General features: G+C 37.3%; 5 protein-coding genes across 13 annotated transcripts in view; all 5 read right to left on the reverse strand.

Moving 5' to 3' along the window:
• The window catches only part of LOC141606452 (F-box/kelch-repeat protein At3g23880-like), a 157,796-nt gene that overhangs the window by 104,452 nt on the left and 28,092 nt on the right, over positions 1-25,252 (reverse strand). The window lies entirely within an intron of this gene.
• The window catches only part of LOC141606451 (glutamate synthase 1 [NADH], chloroplastic-like), a 261,024-nt gene continuing 250,971 nt past the window's right edge, over positions 15,200-25,252 (reverse strand). The window contains exon 23 of the transcript XR_012526734.1: positions 15,200-15,281. The gene's annotated coding sequence lies outside the window, so the exon portion shown is untranslated. The remainder of the gene's footprint in view (positions 15,282-25,252) is intronic.
• On the reverse strand, positions 15,728-16,933 carry LOC141608632 (putative F-box/kelch-repeat protein At1g13200). The gene is made up of 2 exons (XM_074427973.1): positions 16,392-16,933; positions 15,728-16,292 (listed from the first exon to the last, which is right to left on the reverse strand). Exons 1-2 carry the CDS (start codon positions 16,931-16,933, stop codon positions 15,728-15,730), a joined length of 1,107 nt encoding a protein of 368 aa, XP_074284074.1.
• On the reverse strand, positions 19,337-20,005 carry LOC141608633 (F-box/kelch-repeat protein At3g23880-like). Its single transcript, XM_074427974.1, has one exon. The coding sequence runs from the start codon at positions 20,003-20,005 to the stop codon at positions 19,337-19,339; it is 669 nt and encodes a 222-aa protein (XP_074284075.1).
• On the reverse strand, positions 22,114-23,292 carry LOC141608634 (F-box protein CPR1-like). The gene has a single exon (XM_074427976.1). It carries the CDS (start codon positions 23,290-23,292, stop codon positions 22,114-22,116), a length of 1,179 nt encoding a protein of 392 aa, XP_074284077.1.

Consider the following 25,252-nt stretch of genomic DNA (forward strand, 5'->3'; position numbering starts at 1 on the left):
TTGATCCCATATTCCACCCGTGCTTGTCAAACTCCTTTGACCTAAGCGCCTTAGTGAAAGGATCTGCATCGTTTCTTTCCCTTATACGTGAGGAATTTGAACATCTCCATGTTCGAATATTTCTCTGATCAGGTAAAATTTCTGAAGAGCATGTTTAGATTGTTGGTAGATCCTTGGCTCTTTAGCCTGTGCAATAACTCCTTATTGACACATAATAGAGGAACACCTTCCTCCACTGAAGGAACAACAGCAAGTTCAGTTAAGAACTTTCTTATCCAAACGGCTTCCTTAGCAGCATCACATACGGCTAAGTACTTTACTTCGGTTACTGAGTCAGCTACTATAGCTTTTATGGAATTCTTCCAACTCACTGCTCACCATTTAAGCTAAGGTTAAAGCACAACCAGAGATAGACTTGCTATCATCCTTATCCAATGCGAAACTTGCATTAGTAGTTAGTACAGCTAAACACTTTTAGCTTACAATCTCCAAAAATGAGGAATTGGTCCTTAGTCCTTCTCAAGTACTCAAGGATGGTTTTTACCACTTTTTAATGTTCCTCACTCGGATTGCCTGATGCCTACTCGCTACTCCTAGCGGGTAAGCCACATCAAGCCTTGTACAACATCACAACTGAGTGTACAAAGATTGGGAGAGCCCAAGCAGCTTCCCGAATCTATCTCCATAGATTCTTATATATTCCAAGAATATAAGCCGCTTCTCCCATATCCTTTACGGAGAACTGTTCAGATAGCCAAATCTTTGTCTCTTGCATGGCTAGCACACCATTTCCTATCACCAATATGTCATCCTCATATAGTACTAGGAAAATGATTGTACTCCCACTAGCCTTTTTTGAGAAATCTTAGTCGGAAAGAAAACAATCGAAAAAGAACATAATCATACACCATAATGATATGGACTTCCTCATAATGATATATAAGAATTTTAAAACATGCATGAGCCCCCTGGTTGTCAGGTCGTTTCCCATCATAATTAAAATTCATCTGATTTTATCTTATAAAATCATTTCAGGCTCTACACTACATAGTCCCCTGGTTGTCAGGTCGTACCTATTAGTGTAGTTAAGTTTATCCACTCTAGTGACAGAAAATTAATAAATGTCATACCCTCTGGGTTGTCCAGACTAAAAGTACAAGATTAGTTAACTTTTCTTCACCCCTGTATCATATACAATAGACAATATTATTATATCTCCGAACTACAAGCCCCCTGGTTGTCAGGTCGTACCTTGTAAACGAAAATAAAATAATTTTATTGTCTACCTGAGTGGCAACCTTTGACAAAATATCTCATATTCTATCAATTAAAACTCAATAATCTTTAATTGGTCAAGTTTTTATGTCATTCAAACAATTTGAATAACAGAAGTGCTTATATCAAATATTAGCACTAACAATTATATCTAATATAACTGTCGTACACAGTTATCGCATAACCGTAGTACTCAAACTTTGTTAATATTGCACCACAAAGAGAACCCTTCTCTTATATGTAGCTAAAAATAACATAAGACATGAAGTATACTCAATATGTTAATTAGAGCAATCATTACACTAATAATTGAACAAAGAAAAACAAATTGATATGCCATCATGTCAGTAAAAGACTAGCTAGTTTGCTCATACGTAAAACAAGTATAGCCAAACTGCATTCCAACATACAACGAGATCTTTTCTCGCTTTCGTAAGCCAAAATATGACCCATATTTACAAAATGTAAATGCAAAATTGGCTCTGATACCAATTGAAGGGACCGCGGTACATTACATGTAGCAGCGGAAGACAGAAATGCGGTCCTCCTGAGACCTATTGCATTTAAAAATTTATAAAACTGAGTAAAGGGACACATACTTTATGTGTAGACAATAAATTGGTCTAACCCCGAAAATACGGAGTCTCTAGTGTATCCACACCGATAGATAAACTAACGTTCTCAACCCTTGAGACGACCTCGGAATAAGAGAAAACACTTTTCTCATTTTAGTGTATGTATAAGTGTAGACACCTCGTTTCTGCACCTCCCGCCAACCACCCGGTGATGATTGGGCCGCATGTTTGATACGCGGAACGATTTGTGACAGTTCGTAAGATTATCGTCAAGTGATTGCTCAAATATTAATGTCTACCTCTTAGTTGTCATCTACGTGCCGATACGGTCGTTTTGGCAGTAATTAGAGTACATTTGGAGTCTGGGTCAAAAACCGTCTTCATTTCCTAAAACCGTCAAATCCCGAGTCAAAACAATGTGCTTGTCTACCTAAGGTTAGGATGTCATAAAATGTTGAGATTATATCTCATTTTGAGTCTCATATCACTTCATTAGGCTAAACTAAAAGTTTACATTACAAAATGTGCATTTCATTTAGTTAAAATGATAACCCGAACTTTAGGCCCGTTTTACGAGGTCATAACGGATTTTTTGGGTCAGGCCTATTTCACAGAAAGTTCTAGATCTTTCTTTTAGCTTTCCAACGCCACCGAAATCACCTTAATCCGAGTCTTGTAGAGAAAGTTATGCCTAAAATACGACAGGCTGTCAAACGCGTTTTCTACGCGCAGAGGAACCTACCGGGAAAGGACGCGGCCAAGTCTTTGCGCCTCTTTCCAAGGGACGCAGCGACCTTTTGCTGCGCCTCTTCCTGAGGATTTCTTTTTGTCCAAGTTTCCGTGTTTTAACCTAAGTCGGTTATTTCCGGATCTTTCCTTCCGTATCCTAGTCTTACCATAATTCCGTCGCGTGATTAGTATAAATAGGAGCCTTCGTTCCTCATATTTCTCACGCGAGTGTCCGCCCTTCTCTTCTCCCTTTGCATTCTAGACTTCGTTCTTACTAATTGGCGCCTACGTGCTTGGACTTCCGACCACGTAAGCTCGGATCTTTCCGGGTACCAGCCTCTCCGTTGCATGACCGACCAATTTGACCAACTACACCAATAATCAACTTAAATTAATCAATCGTTTTCCTCTTACGAGGGCACTCTCTTTGCATTCGCGTCGAGCATTCACTAATCGATTTTCTTAGTTCATCTCGTTTCGTCAACATGTAAGTCTGAGGGTGTATTAATCTCTCTTTTATTTATTGTATTTTACTTATCGTATCACCATTGTAAGATTTATGTCGAATACACCATTAAAACCGATTTCTAAAACCGTGCTTCAAAACCTCTTTTTTACGGATTTTCAGAAGACTGACAGTCGAGAAAAGACGCAGCAACTGCTGCGCCTCTTCGAAGGAGCGCAGTTCCTGCTGCGCCTCTTCTTGTGAGGGGCCGCCAGATTCTCGCTTCTTTTCTTCTTCCTTCGTCCTCTGTAATTCGTGTGTTTGTTATTTGTTTCGTTTATTTTCTTTAATCCTTCATCACAATAGTTTAATATTCACATGTATATTGTATCACATAATTCATCATTCATTAGCATGTTTTAATCATCATAAATCCGACTTAAATCCCTTATAATCAATATTCGCGGGTTTTCGTCATTAAATTCAAACCCGGATTTTAGGGATTCAATTTGTTCATATTGAATTTCTGGAATTCGCCATTGATATAGTTTTCACCTGTTTGTTCATATATTCGCTGTATATTCATCATGTTTTGTCTAGTTAATTATTTCAACAGAGGACTCATTAATGTTAATCCATCGTAATTTCATGTAAATAATTCGTTTGCATCCGTCTCATTCATATTGTACTGTTTTTATGACTCATTCACATGTTAAATAACATATTAATCACTTTCATCCGAGTAAACATCATCAATCAATCATTAAATTTACCAATTAGCATTAACGGCTTGCAATTACGGCTTCACAGCCAGAACTGAGCCAAGGAACAGACGCAGCGTCTGCTGCGCCTATTCCAAAGGACGCAGCTCTGCTGCGCCTGTTCCTGGCTGAGTTCTGTCTCTGAACTCCGTTTCTGCCTTGACTTAGTTTAATTAGTTTACGTAATTAATTAACTACTATCCGTAATATCGCTAATTTCTATTCGTTTATTTCATTAATTTTATCCTTTTATTCTTTTATTCCTTTTTATCAAATTAATCCGTTTTAAAGGTATTTTCGACATAAATCGCCTAATCCAATGTAATTATTGTAATTTATATTTATTATTATTGTATTTTGTATCATTTGTATGTCTTCACATGTAATTGAGCATTAAATCTCAACTTCGACCCAATTGTATGCTAATTACGTGTCAACCGACTTAGTATTAAATTCTCACATGTTAGGATTAATCTATGGATGTTGCATTGCATGCATATAATCGACGATATATCAAGTACGAATAACTTCCCTAATCATTAGTAGAGGCCGCTATCGAGGCGGGCGGGATTAGGTGTTCGATCAAAAGAGCTTCCTAATATGTACCCTCACCCCTTACTCCAGATCTCCGTGAGCACCCGTGTTCATTGGCATCCACGAGAGTCATTCTAGACATAGAATGCTAAGGGTAACGATTGCTTAGTGTTCATGTCACTACTTTGTGTCTTGACATGACACGAGGTATTCGAACGGTTCCAATTTCCCATAAAAATTGGTGGCGACTCCATACAAAATGCAAACGCTTGTTTTGAGCCCTTCACCAAGCGCCCCGTGGCGGCCCAGCATCCACGGTTTGGCGACTCACGGGGATTATACACTTACGTGTAGCTAGGGTGAAACTTGAACAAGGTTAGGGAATAGTTTGTACAAGACAATTGTCGGTTTTCATAACTCGGTCTTCCTAGACCGTTTAATTCGGCCTTCCTAGGCCCAACCCAACCCTTTTGACCAATCGTCCCGTCTAAACGGTCCTAATTCTTATTTGGGCCTAAGGATGGATAGCGATTGACGTCATCCATACCATGATGCTTACTCTTGTTTGTATCAAGGGCCTTCACTACTTGAGGAAATGGACTAGGAATCGGCCTTACTCTTGTTTGGCACGAGCCTCTCCACAGACTTCGGGTTTGATTGTTCGGTATGGCAACCCACCCTTTAAACCAAAACCCTTTTAAATGCACTCAAAGATCCGTTATAATGCTTGTATAATGTTTGTATCATATGTGATCACCATTTTCTAAACGAAACCATGACGATTTTTGTAAAATTAAAACCTCTTTTTAAAACGTAAATATTTTCGAGAAAAGGCAAAACAAAGTCCAAACTCTGTCCGTATGTCGAGTCAAACTTCGGGCCTAAAACCCATTTCAAAATCCGTCCAAAACAAAAAAAAAACCAAAAAGAGTAAAAAAAAAAAACAAAAAAAAAACAAAAAAAAACGAAACAACAAAAAAAAGCAAAAAAAAAAAACAAAAACGTTTTATTCAAAATATTTTCAAACCGTGTAAATGCAAATATGTAAATTCAATTGGGCCAAGTTAGAGTCAAAGTTCAAACCGACTATGTCCTAGTCGGAACTCTGTCAAGTTACAAACCCGTCTTCCTTTACATTTTGGGTCTTTTCAACATTCAAGTCAAGTCCTAAGGCGTCACGCCGTCATTTTGGACCTCCCTACCCCAATTCAGTTAGGATCTAAACACTCGGGTCACACGTTCCGAGGCTCAACACACGAGTCTTAATGGGCCTCATATTTGAGTCTAAACTACAGCAGTCTTCTTAACACCTATAAGCAAACCTCGAGTCCAGAATCAACACGTGTCATCAATCCCGTCAATAAGGTAAACTGTATAAATGTCACTCCGTCAAAGTCAACCCTCGAGTCTAAATTAAAGTCAAGCACCGTGAATTCAAACACGAGAAGTCGCTCACGACATTTCATGAATTCACGAGTCAAGTCTAGATTTGTCATGTTATCCCTTCCTTTGTTTGTTGCCTTAGTATGCGTGATCCCATGTCGAACCGAGTGTAATGCGCGTCATTTCTGTCGAGTAGGAATCCAGCAAGTTCCGTCAATCAACAAGGTCACGAAGCAGATCAAGCCACAATCACCACGTCTCTCCAGGATGTTTATGCCATGGTCCTAGGAGTTCAAGCTACAGTGGAAAATTTGAGCATTCGCGTCTTCACCCTTGAAAATGGAATGGTGGAAAAGAACACGCCACCTAGAGAAACCTCTAGTCTAGGTCGTCTAAAGCTTACCTCTTGCAATAACCATCGTCCTAGAAAGCCGAAAACAGCTGAAAAGAAACCTGGGAGGCATCAAAGGGTGCTTACCGATTTAGGCATGTCTTATGCCGATGCTTTGAAGAGACTTTCTGCCCAAGGCATGTTACATCCAATAGGACCGACTCCGGATCCACCATTAGAGAAACAGGTGAACCTCTGGAAGGGCAACAAATACTGCTTATACCACCAAGGTAGAGGACATGATATTGAAGAGTGTTTTCTCTTGAAACACACCATCCAAGATATGATCGAAGGGGGGATGCTTCCAGAGCCACCTTCTGTCAAGAAATCCAGGAAAATCGACCCTCTTGGGTCTAATATCATTAAACATGACGAAGAATCATCTCTAGACTATTCTCATCTCCTCGATCCTTATGACAACGGAGATGTCAACATGCTTGAAGACGACGATATCCAAAATGGAATGCTCATGCTTTCCATTGCCTTCAACAACAAATTTTCCAAAATAGAGGGAGCTATTGATAGCCTAAACTCTCGACTTTCCAACATGGAGAACCAGTTTTTGAAATGGGTAAGAAGCTTGATGCCAAAATGAAAAGTGTCCAGACAAACCCTCAACCTGACAGTCCTAAAGCAACAAACGAGACACTTATCTCTAGTTCTTCCAATCCAAGCATCAAAATCTACAAAGGCAACCTCATGGAGCCTTCATCAAAGAAACCTAACAACCCTCCAAGGGCATTTACAAAGGCTTCCGAAAATAAGGGCACACCTCCTAGGAAATTTACCAACATTGGTATTACATACACCGATGCCCTTCAGAGGCTCGTGGAACAACGAATGTTGAAGCCTATGGGACCTACACCTGACCCAGAGAAGAAGTCTAAGTTCTGGGATGAGAATGCCTACTGCAAATACCATAGAGGCAAAGGGCATGATACAGAGAAATGTTACAAATTAAAACATGTCATTCAGGATATGTTTGAAAGTGGGAGGTTGTCCCTCTCAACCTTTGACCCACAAGGTAGCTTAGGCAATCCTCATGGATGTACCACTTATCAAGAAACTCTTCTTGACTATTATCCTTTCAGTGTTCCCAATGATGAGGACGAGGTGCTCAAATGGGTGAATGCTCAAAGTCAGATGCCCAAGCCAGTTGCTAGAAGAGTAAACGTTCAAACGTGGACCGATGATTACGAGTCTAGATCTGAAATCGAGTCAAAGTCTGGGTCCGAGTCCGAGTCTTAGGCTTTCTATCTCATGTTTGTTCTAGTATCTTTCTTCATGTCCATTTCCATTCGTAGTGACAACCTGGGGGCTGTCCCACGAGTCACATGTCTTCTCGAGTCTATGTTAAATATATTCATTAATCATTTCAATAAAAATACAATTCTCAATCCACATATTCTATCCTGTCTCTTCTTTTACCCTTTTCCTGTGACAACAAGAATTGGTTTGAGATATTTTAAAATGAACAACAACAACAACACATGACAGTCGATGTGAGTGCACTTATATGATGTTCCGTTCAAAGTTGTAGAGGACCTGAAACTCCGCGTTCATTTTCCTTACCTATTCCATGTCTGGCAATAGAAACCTCGCTATAACCCCAGTTTAGGACGAGCATATCTCAAGAGATTCTAGGAAGAATCCAGACCATCTCCCTTATTGACGATCCATGACGGAAGGCAAGCCCATTCCCCACAATAAACAACCCGTGTTACTAAAGACCAACCCATTTCACACCAAAGGTGCTAGTATGACCCAAATCCATGGTAGCAAACAAATCCAAGATAATACGAGCCATGATCAAAGACAAAGGCTCAATCAAGAGAAATACCCAAGATCAATATCCGAAGCCGTAGCCCAAGACAAAAGAGTCAAAATAAGAAGAAGGCTCAATTAATATCCAAAGACGATGTCATCTTCAAAAACCTAATCAAGAATCTGAGCAAGAAGCCGAGATATATTCCAGACCAAGAATCTGAGTCTGAATCAAGATCAAGCCTCAAATGCTATACAGAATACTACTGAAGCCTAGGTAGAATCAAGACATCAATCAAGATGGTCATCTAGCACCCTCACTTAGCCTTTCACATTTCATACACCCTAAGTCCTTCTCGAGACCGTTACAAGGAGATAGTTAGGAATTTTGAGAATCCTCTCAAGCTCGTCAAGTATACCTATCCTTTAGGGCCACGACATGGAAACTTGAACCCACGTCATTTTAACCCACCTTTATGTGCTCAGGCTACATCAAGCCAAGAGACTCCATTTCCAAACCACATTACAAGACATAATCCCATAAAGCCTTAACTCCACAAAATCAAGCTCCAGAGATTTGTTCATCAAAGCCTCTTATTACCGAGCTCCACATTCCAAATATCCTATCCAGTTTCACCTTGACCAATACACGGAGTCTTCAATACTTTGCTACCTAGAACGGGACATACTCATATCTTCCTTAGGGTCCACTAAGTGTGCTCACATGACAAGGAATTTTTTTTACAAAATTAGTTATACCTCTTTGGTCTATGATCAGAGGGAGTTATCTCAAATCAGTTCTTCGAGTCACCAAAGGAATATGCTCTCCTGACCCTGCACTTTAAGGCCCTAACAACGTAGCTTAGGCACACACCTGAACTACGATCTGGTTTGATTTCACTTCACGTGAATACGTAGGCAGTCCTCAGGGACACAACCATCCCCACTTCCAACTTTCAAATCTCAATTATCAACCACCTCAACCATCAACTTTCATCTCAATTTTCAAAACTTCCAACCTCAATTAACATCCCTTCCACAACCAAAACCTCTATACTGGGGGCTCCTTATTGTCGCCCATCCCTTTTTCACCAAATTCCAGAGTCATATTCTCATCTTGGGGGCTTCTCTTCTAAGATGCCACCCTTCCTTTATTCCTCTAAGTCTAGCTAGTACTCGGTCCGGACAATGACAAAGGTTTTAGATCAATTCTCCAAGTCATCGTGCCTCAAGAGGGGTCTCTTTTACAGCAAACGGTGTCAAAAGATGTCCTAGTATACAGATGATCCATGGCTCATGCCTTGCCTTTATATGCCTTCATCATTCTTGCGATTCTTCTACCTTTGGAACTGATACGCGTTGTCACCCACACTTGGCTAGGGGTTGTGCATGCTTAAGCAAAGTCTGTCTAGGTCATCCCTGTGTCGCGTCAAATCTAAGTTAGTGTCGCGTCAGTCAAACCTAAGTCTATATTTTCGCGTCCTAGTAGGTCTACGTCGTGTCAGTCCTATGTCTAAAGCCCATTGAATATGCATAACGCATTACAAACGACAAATTTCTTTGAACAAGTTTTAAACAACTTCTATAAAGAAACGCCTTTTGCAAAACCTATGTGTTCGCTCATTCGAGGTCCATGTGATAATTGCTTACGTGCATATGTGTTTATGTTCTATTTGCATATTAGATTGCATTCTTGTGTGGCTACTAACCATGCAGGTAAGTATCAGAAGCAGTGCTCGCTCCGACTAGGGGCTTCACCCAAGTCTTCATCCTCCCAAATAGAAAGATTTTTGCAGATTGCTCACTCAAGATTTCTTCCATGACGATCAAGATGTTCCTAGTCGTCAAAATATTTGTCCCAGTAAGAAGCAAAGATTTTTGGAGATTGCTCAAATCCTTTTCTCCAGTAAGTAGCAGATATTTTGCGATTGCTCACTCAAGATTTCTTCCATGGCGATCAAGATGTTCTTAATCGTCAATATATTCCCCAACAAGAGTTCGCTTGAGACCGACGCAAGCAGATTCAACCTCAAGTTTTTGCCAGAGTTCGCTTGAGACCGACGCAAGCAGATTCCCCAGCAGTTTCTACCGACGTCCTGCTACCCTCACTATATTATTGTTTCCTCATAGAGTTCGGCAAAGGTGTCATTCTCCGAAAGTTCCCAAACCAAAGCCTCATTCCTTAGGTTCGTAAACCCAAAGTTAGGATTCTTACCCCTAGATTCTTAAATCCCGAAATGGCTTCCCATAGGTTCATAAACCTTTAAGCTCCCCCACGAACAACCTTAGGTTCATAAACCCATAAATCCTTTTGGAGTTCTCATACCATAGGAAGCTTGGACGCATGCGTTCAAAACAACAATTAGTAACCCAGTAGTTCCTAAACTTAACCCTAGGATCCCAAATCCTCTTAGGTTCACAAGCCTTTAAGTTCTCATACCAGCCGTCCTTTTAGGTTCGTATACCCAGGTTCGCACACCTAGCTTCTTTTAAGTTCCCAAACTCCCTAGAGTTCATACACTTCTACCCTTAGGATCATATTCCTTTAGGATCACCCTTTCCTTAGAGTTCTTACACCTAAACCTTGGTTACCCCTTTAAGTTGAACCTATATTTGGCCTCCTTCCCGTCGATGCTTTCCTTTAGGGCCCCATACCCTAGCACAATCCTTATATATTACCTTTAGGTCTTAACCTTAGCTCCTATGCACCTCCGAAAGCATCTCGAGGAAGAAGTCTCAGGTATGGTCCTTTCTTATGGCTGGCGAGCCTCCTTACGTAGTCTAATGGACTTTAAACGACCCTCCCCGATAGTCGACAGACTCTAAAATGTTCCCGACGACAGGTCCTTGGTTCAGACCCCTTGAGCCGCCTCGCGTCGCCATAGTCGTCAGGTTGTAATCTTCGATTGACCTGATGGCTATACTTTGACTTTCGCCTTGTCCAAGCCTCAGTCAAAGTGGGGGCTCTGTAGACACCTCGTTTCTGCACCTCCCGCCAACCACCCGGTGATGATTGGGCCGCATGTTTGATACGCGGAACGATTTGTGATTAAATAAGATTATCGTCAAGTGATTGCTCAAATATTAATGTCTACCTCTTAGTTGTCATCTACGTGCCGATACGGTCGTTTTGGCAGTAATTAGAGTACATTTGGAGTCTGGGTCAAAAACCGTCTTCATTTCCTAAAACCGTCAAATCCCGAGTCAAAACAATGTGCTTGTCTACCTAAGGTTAGGATGTCATAAAATGTTGAGATTATATCTCATTTTGAGTCTCATATCACTTCATTAGGCTAAACTAAAAGTTTACATTACAAAATGTGCATTTCATTTAGTTAAAATGATAACCCGAACTTTAGGCCCGTTTTACGAGGTCATAACGGATTTTTTGGGTCAGGCCTATTTCACAGAAAGTTCTAGATCTTTCTTTTAGCTTTCCAACGCCACCGAAATCACCTTAATCCGAGTCTTGTAGAGAAAGTTATGCCTAAAATACGACAGGCTGTCAAACGCGTTTTCTACGCGCAGAGGAACCTACCCGGGAAAGGACGCAGCAAGTGCTGCGCCTCTTCCAAGGGACGCAGCACCTGCTGCGCCTCTTCCCAGGGATTTCTTTTTGTCCAAGTTTCCGTGTTTTAACCTAAGTCGGTTATTTCCGGATCTTTCCTTCCGTATCCTAGTCTTACCATAATTCCGTCGCGTGATTAGTATAAATAGGAGCCTTCGTTCCTCATATTTCTCACGCTAGTGTCCGCCCTTCTCTTCTCCCTTTGCATTCTAGACTTCGTTCTTACTAATTGGCGCCTACGTGCTTGGACTTCCGACCACGTAAGCTCGGATCTTCCGGTACCAGACCTCTCCGTTGCATGACCGACCAATTTGACCAACTACACCAATAATCAACTTAAATTAATCAATCGTTTTCCTCTTACGAGGGCACTCTCTTTGCATTCGCGTCGAGCATTCACTAATCGATTTTCTTAGTTCATCTCGTTTCGTCAACATGTAAGTCTGAGGGTGTATTAATCTCTCTTTTATTTATTGTATTTTACTTATCGTATCACCATTGTAAGATTTATGTCGAATACACCATTAAAACCGATTTCTAAAACCGTGCTTCAAAACCTCTTTTTTACGGATTTTCAGAAGACTGACAGTCGAGAAAAGACGCAGCAACTGCTGCGCCTCTTCGAAGGAGCGCAGTTCCTGCTGCGCCTCTTCGTGAGGCTGCCGCAGTTCCTGCTTCTTTTCTTCTTCCTTCGTCCTCTGTAATTCGTGTGTTTGTTATTTGTTTCGTTTATTTTCTTTAATCCTTCATCACAATAGTTTAATATTCACATGTATATTGTATCACATAATTCATCATTCATTAGCATGTTTTAATCATCATAAATCCGACTTAAATCCCTTATAATCAATATTCGCGGGTTTTCGTCATTAAATTCAAACCCGGATTTTAGGGATTCAATTTGTTCATATTGAATTTCTGGAATTCGCCATTGATATAGTTTTCACCTGTTTGTTCATATATTCGCTGTATATTCATCATGTTTTGTCTAGTTAATTATTTCAACAGAGGACTCATTAATGTTAATCCATCGTAATTTCATGTAAATAATTCGTTTGCATCCGTCTCATTCATATTGTCTTTGTTTTATGACTCATTCACATGTTAAATAACATATTAATCACTTTCATCCGAGTAAACATCATCAATCAATCATTAAATTTACCAATTAGCATTAACGGCTTGCAATTACGGCTTCACAGCCAGAACTGAGCCAAGGAACAGACGCAGCGTCTGCTGCGCTTATTCCAAAGGACGCAGCTCACTCTGCTGCGCTTTCCTGGGCCGAGTTAAATCTCAACTCCGTTTCTGCCTTGACTTAGTTTAATTAGTTTACGTAATTAATTAACTACTATCCGTAATATCGCTAATTTCTATTCGTTTATTTCATTAATTTTATCCTTTTATTCTTTTATTCCTTTTTATCAAATTAATCCGTTTTAAAGGTATTTTCGACATAAATCGCCTAATCCAATGTAATTATTGTAATTTATATTTATTATTATTGTATTTTGTATCATTTGTATGTCTTCACATGTAATTGAGCATTAAATCTCAACTTCGACCCAATTGTATGCTAATTACGTGTCAACCGACTTAGTATTAAATTCTCACATGTTAGGATTAATCTATGGATGTTGCATTGCATGCATATAATCGACGATATATCAAGTACGAATAACTTCCCTAATCATTAGTAGAGGCCGCTATCGAGGCGGGCGGGATTAGGTGTTCGATCAAAAGAGCTTCCTAATATGTACCCTCACCCCTTACTCCAGATCTCCGTGAGCACCCGTGTTCATTGGCATCCACGAGAGTCATTCTAGACATAGAATGCTAAGGGTAACGATTGCTTAGTGTTCATGTCACTACTTTGTGTCTTGACATGACACGAGGTATTCGAACGGTTCCAATTTCCCATAAAAATTGGTGGCGACTCCATACAAAATGCAAACGCTTGTTTTCGAGCCCTTCACCAAGCGCCCCCGTGGGCGGCCCGCTGTCCACAATAAGAGTAAGACGAAATCGAAACTCAATTCGATTGTACTTCAAAAATTCATGGCCACGCCTCCTATTTATAGGCAAAGCTTTCTTGGCCATCAAGGTACATCACGTGCACAAACATACAAGATTGGTGAAGTGAGTCATTTCCTTAACACTTAAGGGATGAGTATCCATATGTGATATGACACGTACAAAAGCATGGCAATGCTAACAATTCCAATTTGAATTGCCAAGTGACATGCGCGTACGTGGACTTCATAGCCAATCAGGTCTTGGTCTCTCATACAGACATTTATCCGATATTAACTATATTTCCGTGTTAGCGGACAATATAAAAATATGTCGTCGAGATTATTTAGTTAATTATCTCATAATAAATTAAATAACCGTAAACGTTAAATATCACACTGTAAGTGTGTGACCACATAGGTTCATCGCTAAACCGGTAATAATTAATCTCATTAACTATTAATCGAGGTTGGCGTCTAACAACACTCCCCAACGGCCGGATAGCGTGAATACCAATATTCACTGTACTCGAACCTGGTAAAGGATAATGTATTTATTTCCCTCCGTCGTTTCAACTCCGGATCATCTTAGGGTATGGTTTGACTGTCAAACCCCACTAGACAACCATTATGTTACATGTTAATCATTATTGGTCGGGAATGACTTTAAGAAACTCCTTTCTTAAATCATTCGTCTACCCTGGTAAAGGTTTTGATATGACCAATAAGATTAATGACAACATAGAGTTCAAACTCATTACCTTGAGCTGACGGATTCCATCTTGACTCACCACTAATTACATAGGTACTTAATTATACCCAATGACCATTCAACTAGCATTTTTACACACTAGGTGTCCGGTATCTAAGTACAATAAGTAGTCTATTAACTACAATGATGATCTCAGGTCAAAGGATAAAATATACAATTACTCCTTAAGAGAATTTCCACATTGACAGTGTATAGGTAATAATAACCATTTGGGAAATCTCACTGTTGATCACGTTCAATAATCATATCTCCATATGCATTATTTATATTATAACTTAGTGAATGAGATCCATTAATACTCATCCTATGAGTAACGTTATCAATATATTGGTCTATCCGGATTATCATAGTCCCGTTCTGAAGATCCAACGACCAAGAACACTTTTAGACTAAACTTTATAATACTCGACTCTCATTATCATAATCTCCATTATGATGTCAAATATACCAGTTTAATCAAGGACTTATCATCGTATTAATACCTTAATAAGATAATAAGAAAAAGCCATCTAATTATTAATCTCCATTAATAATTACACTGTATGAAATTTGTTCAAAACGTTTCATAACGATTGCTCTGGGGCATAGTTCCAACAGGTAGAGGCTTAGAGAGTTTATATAATACTCTCTAAGACCTAATACAGAATGACCTAATAAGGCCCAAGACAGACCTATCCCAATAACAGATACGAAGACCCGTGCATAGTCATTCGAAGCGGCGGCTAACAGAATCAAGGCACAAACCCAACACAACCTTAGTTGATCTGACCCTGACGGCCAACCAAACTGTGTTTATGGTATATTATTTTATTATTTTATTATTATTATTATTTTTAACAATTGGGTTAACGAGTTCTATAATTTAATAGCACGCTTAGCTAACTTATGACGACTCTGAAGGTTTCATATAATTTTTTTAAAATTATAATGTAGCTTTTTGAGATTAATGTTTAAATAAATGAACTCATAAGTTTTATAATAAAACTCAAATTTTTAAAATTAAAATTCAAAAACTTTATCTTAATGCTAAAAAACTATATCATCTCATGTAATCAGATGTATAATCCACTTACTGCGTATGTAGGGGTAATGAATCCGTCAAAGTGAAGAAATTCAATTAAAGATTAGAGACAAACTAATGAAAGACAGTATTGTATAATCACAACAAAATTGAATGTTATTGAGCCGAATAAGTGCTATAAACTCTTAGTAACTGCCTATAAACCGAACCGAAATTTAGTCGCAGCGATTATCATGCGAAATAGGCCGAAATTTGGTTGGGTTAGTAAAGTTAATAAGTGCAAAGAATGCCCGGGGCGCAAACAATACAATCTAATAATGAGCATATGTTAATAGGTCGAACGATATATTTCGATCAACGGTTTGACAAAAGATTTAGTCCAACTAAATAAAGATGAAAAATTATGTCATATAACGGCCTTACACGAGACTTGATTTTTAGTACATCATAACAATGTCTTCGTACCGGCCAAGGAGCAAGGGAACAATCTACCGTCTCTACGACTCCTCAATGGGAAAAGGCGAAACTAGGCTTGGAACATATCTTGCAATGTTAATTGGCCTATCACCATTCAAAAGTGATGTGCATTGCATAGGTTTCATACCCGTGTCAACTAACCACAACCTTTTACGCCAAAGCCGCCTTTCCTCTACCACATCGATATCCACGTCTTGGGAATTCCCCGCCACAAAAAAGCTGCCAGTCCTCGTGTACCCAATCATTTGAGATTCGCCGTCTAATCTCATCTCCTTCGAAAGATCAATAGATTTCTCTATAGTAATAGATGATCCCAGTATTTGAATTAATTTTAACTCGTCACTACTATCTGTACCATCATATTTGAAATCGCTCAAACGTCCTCCCATGGCTACTAAGTAGGCGAAACCGGTCAACATGTTCAACTTAATTATGTCAAACTTCTCTAGCCCCAAATCAAAGCAAACAATTACGGAGCCGACATGCTCAATTATACTAACCCAATATAATTTTTCATCAAGAAGCATTGGTTTTCCATAAGGGAAAAACACATGGTCAAATTCAATTTTTCTCCACTTATTTTTCCTGAGAGAAAAAATATGAAAAATATTACTAGCTTGTCCAAATCCAATGCCCAATGTCAAAATTCAAACATATTTATAGTCATCATCAGATGATGCATACCCAAATCCATAAGCTATATAATTATATGTTCCAACAAGAGTTTTTAAATACCCATCTGATAGATATTTGTGCAGTTTGCGGGTTGCCGGATTCCATAAAAAGAAGTATTCACCTAAAGGCCGGCTTAAACAAACCAACCCGTTACAGCATCCCGTAAGCTTAAGATTATTTTCGAGATCATAATCGAATTCTAGTTTAACCAAATTATCTTCTAAGTTACCAGGAATTTGATCATCATCTTTATAAGAAAATAGGTAAAAATTATTATCACTCTCGATAAACAAGGTGTTTACCGGAGCAGAAGGGTGAAACAAGGGGAATTTCATAAGGTGAAAAGTAGCAAAATTGGAAGAAGAAAGAGTAGAGTACCATTGTTTCGAAACTGACTTAAATCGAAGAATGGATTTAACTGGTAATCTCGTTAGAATTTCGTGAATAATAAAATCATCAGAGAGATAGCTTTGTTGATAACTAACTTGTTTCTCCTTGGCATTAATTGGCTGTTTGTCTCCCATATTTTCTTCGATCTTAAAACTGTACATTGTAAAGGGAAACAATGAAGTTTTTATAGTTGTGCTAGGGTTTGTTTATATGGAGTACGGAGTACGTTTCCTAATTTAAAAAAACAACAAAAAGCTAGATGGAAAGTTAGGCCAAACATATAAATTTGATAAGAAGTAGCTATTATAAAAGTATGGCCAAACAAATAATTTTTTTTCAAAAAGTAGCTTTTGAAAAAACTCCTTCTAAAAAGGAGAAGCTCTTTCACACAAGTAAGGCCAAATAGCACCTATATCCCTTTGCTTAAGAAATCTTTCATTAAAATAATGTTAAAAAAATAAAATAAAATTTGAAGTCTTGAATCTTTATAAAAAAATTCAGCTTTTAATGGGACCCAAAAAAAAAACTCACTACAATAAATCTTTCAGCTTTTAGTAAAATCTCCAGAAAAATATTCTTTGTTTTTTTTTTTTTTTTTTTGCTAAAGTGGCAATTAGAGGTTGTTTGGTTGCCTTTTAAAATCATAGCAATTGGAAAATCATGGGAAGTGGTTAGATTGAGTTTTGTTTGGTTGCCCAATTTATGGGAAATAGAACTTCCTATGGAACTCCAATTCCTACATAATGTAGGAAGTCCCTTACCTAGCCCCCCTAGGTAAGTGGGAGTTCCCACATGAATTGAAGTTCCTACATTCAACCAAACAACATTTACACAATTTGATTTTCAAGTTCACATGAATTTAATCTTCCCGGGAATTCTATCTTCCTATGGCGAACCAAACGACTCCTTAGAATCCTTAAACTTAATTAAAGCTGAAATTAAATCTCCTAACTTTCATCCGTAGCAATTAACCCCCTTTAAGCCTAACTAAGTTTTAAATTCAACCTCTCTTAAAAAAAACTCATCTTTATTTCTCAAATAATTGATCGTCCGATTATTCTTTCATTAATAAGACGACATTTGAATCGAAAAGTTGCTCGAGGAATTGCTTGGTTTCAGAAGGAGACGAAGAAAAAAGTTTAGATCTACAGTGATATACGTATCCCATGTATCTTATACGGAGTATGTGTGGATTTTAGGTATCTTATTTTGTATTTGTGTGTATATCAATATTCAATTGTGTGTTTATACGATGAGATATTGACGATATATTGATAGTTTCGTGAGATTTTAAAGAGATATAGGTGTGGGGTTGAATTTCACATTTAGTTAGACTTAAGGTTAATTGCTACACATAAAAGTTAGGGGGTTAATTTCACCTTTAGTTAAACTTGGGTTCTAATTGCCACTTTCGTGTTTTTTTTTTTTTCTGGGTACAGAAATACTTTATGGTTGAAATAGGAGACCAATCGTACTTGGGTTACACAGGGTACTGTTGTATCATACCCTTAATTTTACCCATTATGTCCCTACATTTTCATAAAAAAATTCGTATAACCCTTCCTTTGATCTCCAAGTTTTGATAATGTAAATATTTATACAAACGGTAATTAATAACAACAATTATCTTAGAAAGGAAAAAATACTTGAAAACAACCATAACTTTGGGCTCAGCCTTTGGCCAATTCGTGTAGTTTGATTGAAGTGCATGCCAATAAAGCTCAGGGGATGGACTCCATTTAAAAGAATCAAAGGCTCAGCGCTCACCAGCTTGAGAGTTTATCAATTCATATAGAAATTAGAAAAAGGTGAGATCCAAGTGCAGGAATACAAACAAACCAAAGTACAATCAATCTACTCCGTAATAATTGAGCTTGATCAAACATCAGAGCCTTAATTTCAAAATAATTTGGGTCGGCTGACATGAATCGTCCTTTAGAACCATCCATGGATGAACGCACATCTCAAAAATGCAAAAATACGAGTCTAATAATAAACATATTTCAATGGGTCTAACGATATATTACAATTAAGCTGTTTTGTAAGAGACTTAACCCAAGTAAAATAATGATGAATATAAATTAATCATGGTAGACACCTACACTAGACTTGGTATTTCAGTACATCATAACAATGTTTTCATACTAGCCAAGGAGCAAGGGATCGATGGGTTAATCATACCACAGTGTATCGTCTTTATGCTTTCGACAAGTCCTCGATTGGAAAAGGCGAACCTAGGCTTGGAACATATCTTGCAATGCTAATCCGCTTATAATCCTTCAAAAGCGGTCTCCATTGCATAGGTTTCATACCTGTTTCAACAAACCATAGCGTTTTCCGCCAAGATGCTACAACGTCATAGGAATACCCCGTCACAAAAAAATTGTCAGTCCTCATGTCCCCAATCATTTGAGAGTCGGTGACTAACATTATCTCCTTTGGTAGATTAATAGATTTCTCTATTGTAGATAATCCCAGTATTTGAATTATTTTTAACTCGTTACCTCTATCTGTTCTATCATATTTGGACACGCTCAAACGCGCTCCCATGACACCTAAGTAGACTAAGTAGCCAAGTAGGCCACGTTCAACTTAATTATGTGAAACTTCTCTAATCCTAAATTAAAGGAAACAATTACAGAGACAACATGTTGAGTATAACTAGCCCAATATAATTTTTCATCAAGAAGCACTGGTTTTCCGTAAGGACGAACAATAACATCATGGTCAAATTCAATTTTTCTCCACTTACTTTCCCTGAAAGAGAAGATATGAGCAATATTACTACCTTGTCCACTTTCCCATCCTAGTGTTAAAATTCGAACATATTTATAGTCATCAACAGATGATACATACCCAAATCCATGAGTTACATAATGAATACGCTCTAAATACTCATCTGACCAATATTTGTGCAGCTTGCGGGCAGCCAGGTTCCATAAAATGATGTAATCACTAAAAGGTCCACTTAAACACACCAACCCATTACAGCATCCTATAAGCTTAGGATAATCATTGACACCAAAGCTGACGTGTAGTTTAACCAAACTATCTACTAAGTTACCAGGATTTTGATCATCATCATAATAAAATAGATAAAACTCATTCAACCACTGGATAAACAAGGTGTTTTGTGGAGAAGAAGGGTGAGAAAAGGGAGATTTCATAAGATGATGAAAAGTAGTAAATTTGGAAGAAGAAAGAGTAGAATACCATTGTTTCGAAACTGACATAAAGCGAATAATTGATGTAATTGGTAATCTCGTAAAATTTCGTGGATAATAAAATCATCAGAGAAGTAGCTTCTTTGGTGATAGCAGAGATGGATGAATAATTAAGAGTTAAATAATGAAATGTGGGCTACAAATATTAAAGTAAGGAATAAAATAGGATTAAAAGAGTTGGGTGGGTGGGGTAATAGAAAAGATGTATGAATAAAATAAGAGTAAAAAGTTATCAAAAATAGAAAGGGGAAGAAAACCTGAATAACCGTTTTAGGAAATATGGAAGAATATGGTGAATTGAAAGGAGTATCTCATTAGCATTAATTTGTTGTTTGTCTCCCACGTTCTTCGATCTTAAAACTGTAAATCGTAAAGGGAAACAATGAAGTAAAAAAGATAAGGGAGGCAGTGATTATTATATAAATCGTAAACTGTTTGTCTCCCATATGCTTCTGCTAGGGTTTGTTCGGAGTATACAATTTTAAGAATTCTTTTTAACATTATTATATAAGACAAGTTGAATAAAGTCGTGTTGGATAGAGGTGAGCAAAATCGGATATCCGATTTTTTAACTCTCATTTTGTTAGTATACTTATCCGATACGGTTTTTCTATACATACGGAAACCGTATATTCGGTTTTTCCGTATATTCGTTATCCGGTTTCCAGCCTCACTTATATTTTTTCTTTTCTACATGTGATTGCTGATTTTTTTAGTAACTTAAAAGTATTTTAAAAAGTAATAAGAGTAAATAACTTATAAAGTTTAATACTAATAAGGTTTAATCACCAATATATATTTTAATATTTTATTCTAGAAAAAATGCAAGCGTATCGGATAACGTATATCCAGTTTCATATTTTGCCGATCCATATCCGATACGGTTTTTAAAGAACCGTATCGGATATCCGAAATTTCGTATCAGATATCCGGAAATTCGTATAATTAAATTCGTATAGCGTATCAGATACGTATAATAAAACCATGTCGTATTCTTTTACTCAGTCCTAGACTGTTGGATGGCCATTGGGTGTCACCTGATTGTACCGAAACTCAGTAATAACAAGAAAAATGAGAATATTACTTCCTCTGTTCCGTACATTTGTTGTCCTTTTCCCTTTTACGGTGTCTCAATCAATTGTTGTTTTTTCTATTTTAAGAATGAACTAGATGAACAATTTGGTCATTCACACTCAATTTGTTCCACTTATCATTTAGTAATTGGTTCACTCCCCTTTTTCTGGTCTTGCCAAAACAAAAGAAAACAATTCCCCAGAACAGAGTGAGTATAATTTATATCATATTTTAACACATTGAATTTAGTGGAAAATATTCTAACAAGAAATACTTGTTTATAAAGAAAGTGAATTGTTCAATTACATCACGAGGGTGGGTTGGGGGTTAAGTGACGAGAAACAAAGTGTTATTTCATCTTCTACGTGAAAAACTTTGAGACCAAAAGATGACAAAATCACTTTTATCCATTGATATAAAGTAAAAAAGGCATAAATAAACACAAGTTTTAAGAACACGTCCCGATAAAAAATACCTTAGTCCTTATATCATTTTTTTTTGTAAGCGATGACCGATAGCTTATGGTTATATTCGTCATTCGATACTAATGTAAGACGGTACAAATGTAGAATGGTCTAATTGATTGTATTTGATACTAATATAGATTATAGTTATTCGAAACTCGAAAGGACCCGATCCAAATTCGATTTAAATAATTCTAATATTAGCTTTTTAGATTAAATTTCCCTCTTTCAATTATCTAAATTTTGTCTTAACTTGCTAAAAGACCGTTTCTCCAAAATTTTACTGTTATCTTGAAGCCTTCCTAATTTTGATCACGATACTCTCGTTCCTAACATCATTATTGGTAATTCATAGTGAAATTAGGAAAAAAAAAAAAGGTGAGATTAAAGGGCGGGAATACCTAACAAAGAAAGCGAAGTTCTGCGATACAATGTAATAATTAATTAAACGGTTTTGTAAGAGACTTAGTCTAAGTAAATAATAATGATGATAAATTAAGTTAATTAAACGGCCTTACAAGAGACTAGATATTTGAGTACATTGCTCGATGTCTTCATAGAGGCTGATTATTCCACAATCTACAATCTCTGTGCTTCCGACAACTCCTCAATGGGAAAAGGCGAAAGTAGGCTTGGAACATAACTTGAAATAATAATCGAATCAGTGAACTTCAAAAGTGTTGTGCATTTCATAGGTTTCATACCTGCATCAACTAACCACAGCGCTGTACGGTGAGCATTCCCTGATTTAACCACCTCAATAGATGACCCCGTCACAAAAAAACTGCCAGTCTTCGTATACGGAACCATTTGAGAGGATATATCTAATACCATTCCCTTTGGAAAACGAAAAGAGGTCTCTATCATTGGAGATTCCATTATTCGCATTCTTAATTCGTGACCTTTATTTTTTTCGTAATTGAGCTTGATCAAACACCCTTCCATGACTCCTAAGTAGACGAAATCGTCCAAATTTAACCTAATTACGTTAATCTTCTCTAGCCTTAAATCAAAGCAAAAAATATGATGATTGAAATTGATTGCACCTTGTTTCCTATAACCAGCCCAATATAATTTTTCATTAAAAAGGACTGGTTGTCCATAAGGAAAAACAGCATTATCGTCGAAATCAATTTTTCTCCACTTATTTTTTCTAATAGAGAAGATATGAACAATATTACTATTAACGGGTACAGTTTCCAAACTCAGTGTCAAAATTCGAACATATTTATAGTCGTCCACAGATGATACGTACCCAAATCCAGTAGCTATACGGGGGTTTGGGTTTAGTACATTAAAAGGGTTCAAAAACACATCTGATTCATATTTGTGTAGTTTACGGGTAGCTGGATTCCATAAAACGAAGAATTTATCAGAATCGTGGGTTAAACAAATCAACCCATTGCAGCATCCCGTAAAATTAAAATAACCTTCCACACCAAAGTCGATGTCTAGTTTAACGCATTTATCTTTTAACTTACCAGAATTTTTAGCATCATTGTAAGAAAATAGGTAATAATTCCTACAACTCTCGATAAACAAGGTGTTAACCGGAGCAGAAGGGGGAGAGATGCGGAATTTCATAAGGTGATAATTAGCAAATTTGGAAGAAGAAAGAGTAGAGTACCATAGTTTTGAAACTATCTTAAATCGAAGAATGGATTTAACGGGTAATCTTATAAGAATTTCGTGGAGAATGAGATCATCAGAGAGGTAGCGTTGTTGCTCAATAACATGATTCTTCTTAATCTCCGTCATGGAATCGAACTCTGGTGCAAACGTGAAAGCAGCCGCAGGAAACAGTCTCCCCCTTCTATTTTTTTTGTGAGTTTGTTAAACAATCTCCGTCATGGAATCGAACTTGTTTCTTAATATTCTATGATCTTCAACTGTAAATTGTAAAGGGAAATAGGGAAGTAGAGAAGTGAACAAGAAGGGAGGTAGTAATTGAGGTTGTATGTGCATTAATTGGCTGTTTATTTATATATTTTAAATTCTAAAGTTAATTACTAATCGTATTTGTTTCAGAAATTGTTACTCCGTATTATGTTTCTGAATCGTTTAGGAGACTGTACTCAGATTTCCTAAATCAAGTTATTAGGAGAGTTCTTTTTTCCTAAATCGTTTAGAAATTGTTATTATGTTTCCTAAATCGTTTAGAAAGAGTAGACCCGAAGACACGAGGTCAAGAAACAAGGGCACATTGCATTGTGTTTTGCTGAATTTGCTAAGTGATTAGACCAAATATGGGCCCTGGACTTTAGATTATTGATAACCCTTGTGTAATTAAAAGAAAAAAAAAAAAAGTGAAAACCCACAGAGAGAGGTTACATAGATTAGATAGAATTAGGAAATAAAAAGGACTCTCTTCCCACATTAGAGAAGAGTTTTTTTTGGACGTACGTAGGTTTGAGTTTCTTGTTTTATGCACGTATTTCAGGCTGTTGGCCTCCGTAATTTATGTTCTTCCGTTCCAATTTAATTCAAGACTATTCTTTCCTTTACTCTTATTTGATTAATTTATTTGTATTGTTTAATTATATATGTTATGATTATTTTTACCGTAATTAGTGAGTAGTCAATTTAGGGTTTATATCGTCGCTAGTCCATACAAGCATATTTTAATTGTAATCGATTGCGAAATTGTTTGTTCGAGCTTGATTAGAATTTATCATAAATTGGGTAACGAATTTGATACGATTAGATATATAATAATTTGTAACTATCAACAGAAGTTGGGTGAGATTTTATTGTATGTTTAAACTGTCTTATTGATTTACTTATAATTGTTACAATTGAATTTACATGCGGGAGCGGGAATTTAACTAAGAACATAAGTCTAATTATAATTATACGGCTTTTCATGGGAATATTAGTTTGTATAGTTGGGATGTATCTACGGTCTTAATGCTTCTATGTGTCTAATTTACATGCGGGAGCGGGGATTAGACATATTAGGAAGAATTGTCGTTACTCGGAAGAGATCGTTAATATGCTAGAGGTGTAGTAATCTCACGTGAATAGCAATTAAGCAATCGTGTCATTATTTATAAGCTTGTCTAGCGATGATATGAACTCTATCCCTTTTATTGTTATTGGTTTTGTCTTTTATAGTTTTATAATTACTTTAATAGTTTATTTAGTTTAGTTTAGATTAGCTATTTACCACGAATATGGATCATCTCCATTTTATCTTCTCTCCATTTCCTTCCATTTCCTCTAATACAACAATATTAAATCATTATTCATCCTCCAACTTATCAAACAATCAACCGTTGGATCGAAATCTTGTACGTTAATAAGAAATGGAAGGAAATGGAGAGAGGCATAAATGGAGAGAATCCCAATTGATTTACCACCTGATATTTGTTCCGCGTAGCTAACTCGTAATTTGAGACAGACTGGTACTTAGTCCATGACCTTTCTGAGATCGACCCGTAAGCACTACAACTGACCCGTTCGCTTGCGGTAATATTTAACTGAACAATAAGCTAATACCGAAAATCAAGTCTGGTTAAGGTTGTTTAATCCTTAATCAGGGGTGTCTAAGGCCACGGGCAACCACGAGCATAGGAACCGGGCCTCCGCTTTTGGTCACCATATTAAAAGCTTATATTAATGAAATTCAATACAAACTTCGAACTATAATATACTTGTGCATTCATATTTGGGGCCTCATTTTTTCCGTGTCGCACTGGGCCTCCATTTGTTTTAAGAC

This window comes from Silene latifolia, chromosome 10 (assembly GCF_048544455.1).
Source record: "Silene latifolia isolate original U9 population chromosome 10, ASM4854445v1, whole genome shotgun sequence".
Lineage (NCBI taxonomy): Eukaryota > Viridiplantae > Streptophyta > Magnoliopsida > Caryophyllales > Caryophyllaceae > Silene > Silene latifolia.

Excerpts from the sequence above, each read along its gene's own strand:
- LOC141608632 (XM_074427973.1), bottom strand. The coding sequence starts at position 16,933 with ATGTACAGTTTTAAGATCGAAGAAAATATGGGAGACAAACAGCCAATT. Across the intron at positions 16,293-16,391 it reads TATATAGCTTATGGATTTGG|GAAAAATAAGTGGAGAAAAA; the intron begins GTATGCATCATC and ends TTTTTCTCTCAG.
- LOC141608633 (XM_074427974.1), bottom strand. The coding sequence starts at position 20,005 with ATGTCAGTTTCGAAACAATGGTATTCTACTCTTTCTTCTTCCAAATTT.
- LOC141608634 (XM_074427976.1), bottom strand. The coding sequence starts at position 23,292 with ATGACGGAGATTAAGAAGAATCATGTTATTGAGCAACAACGCTACCTC.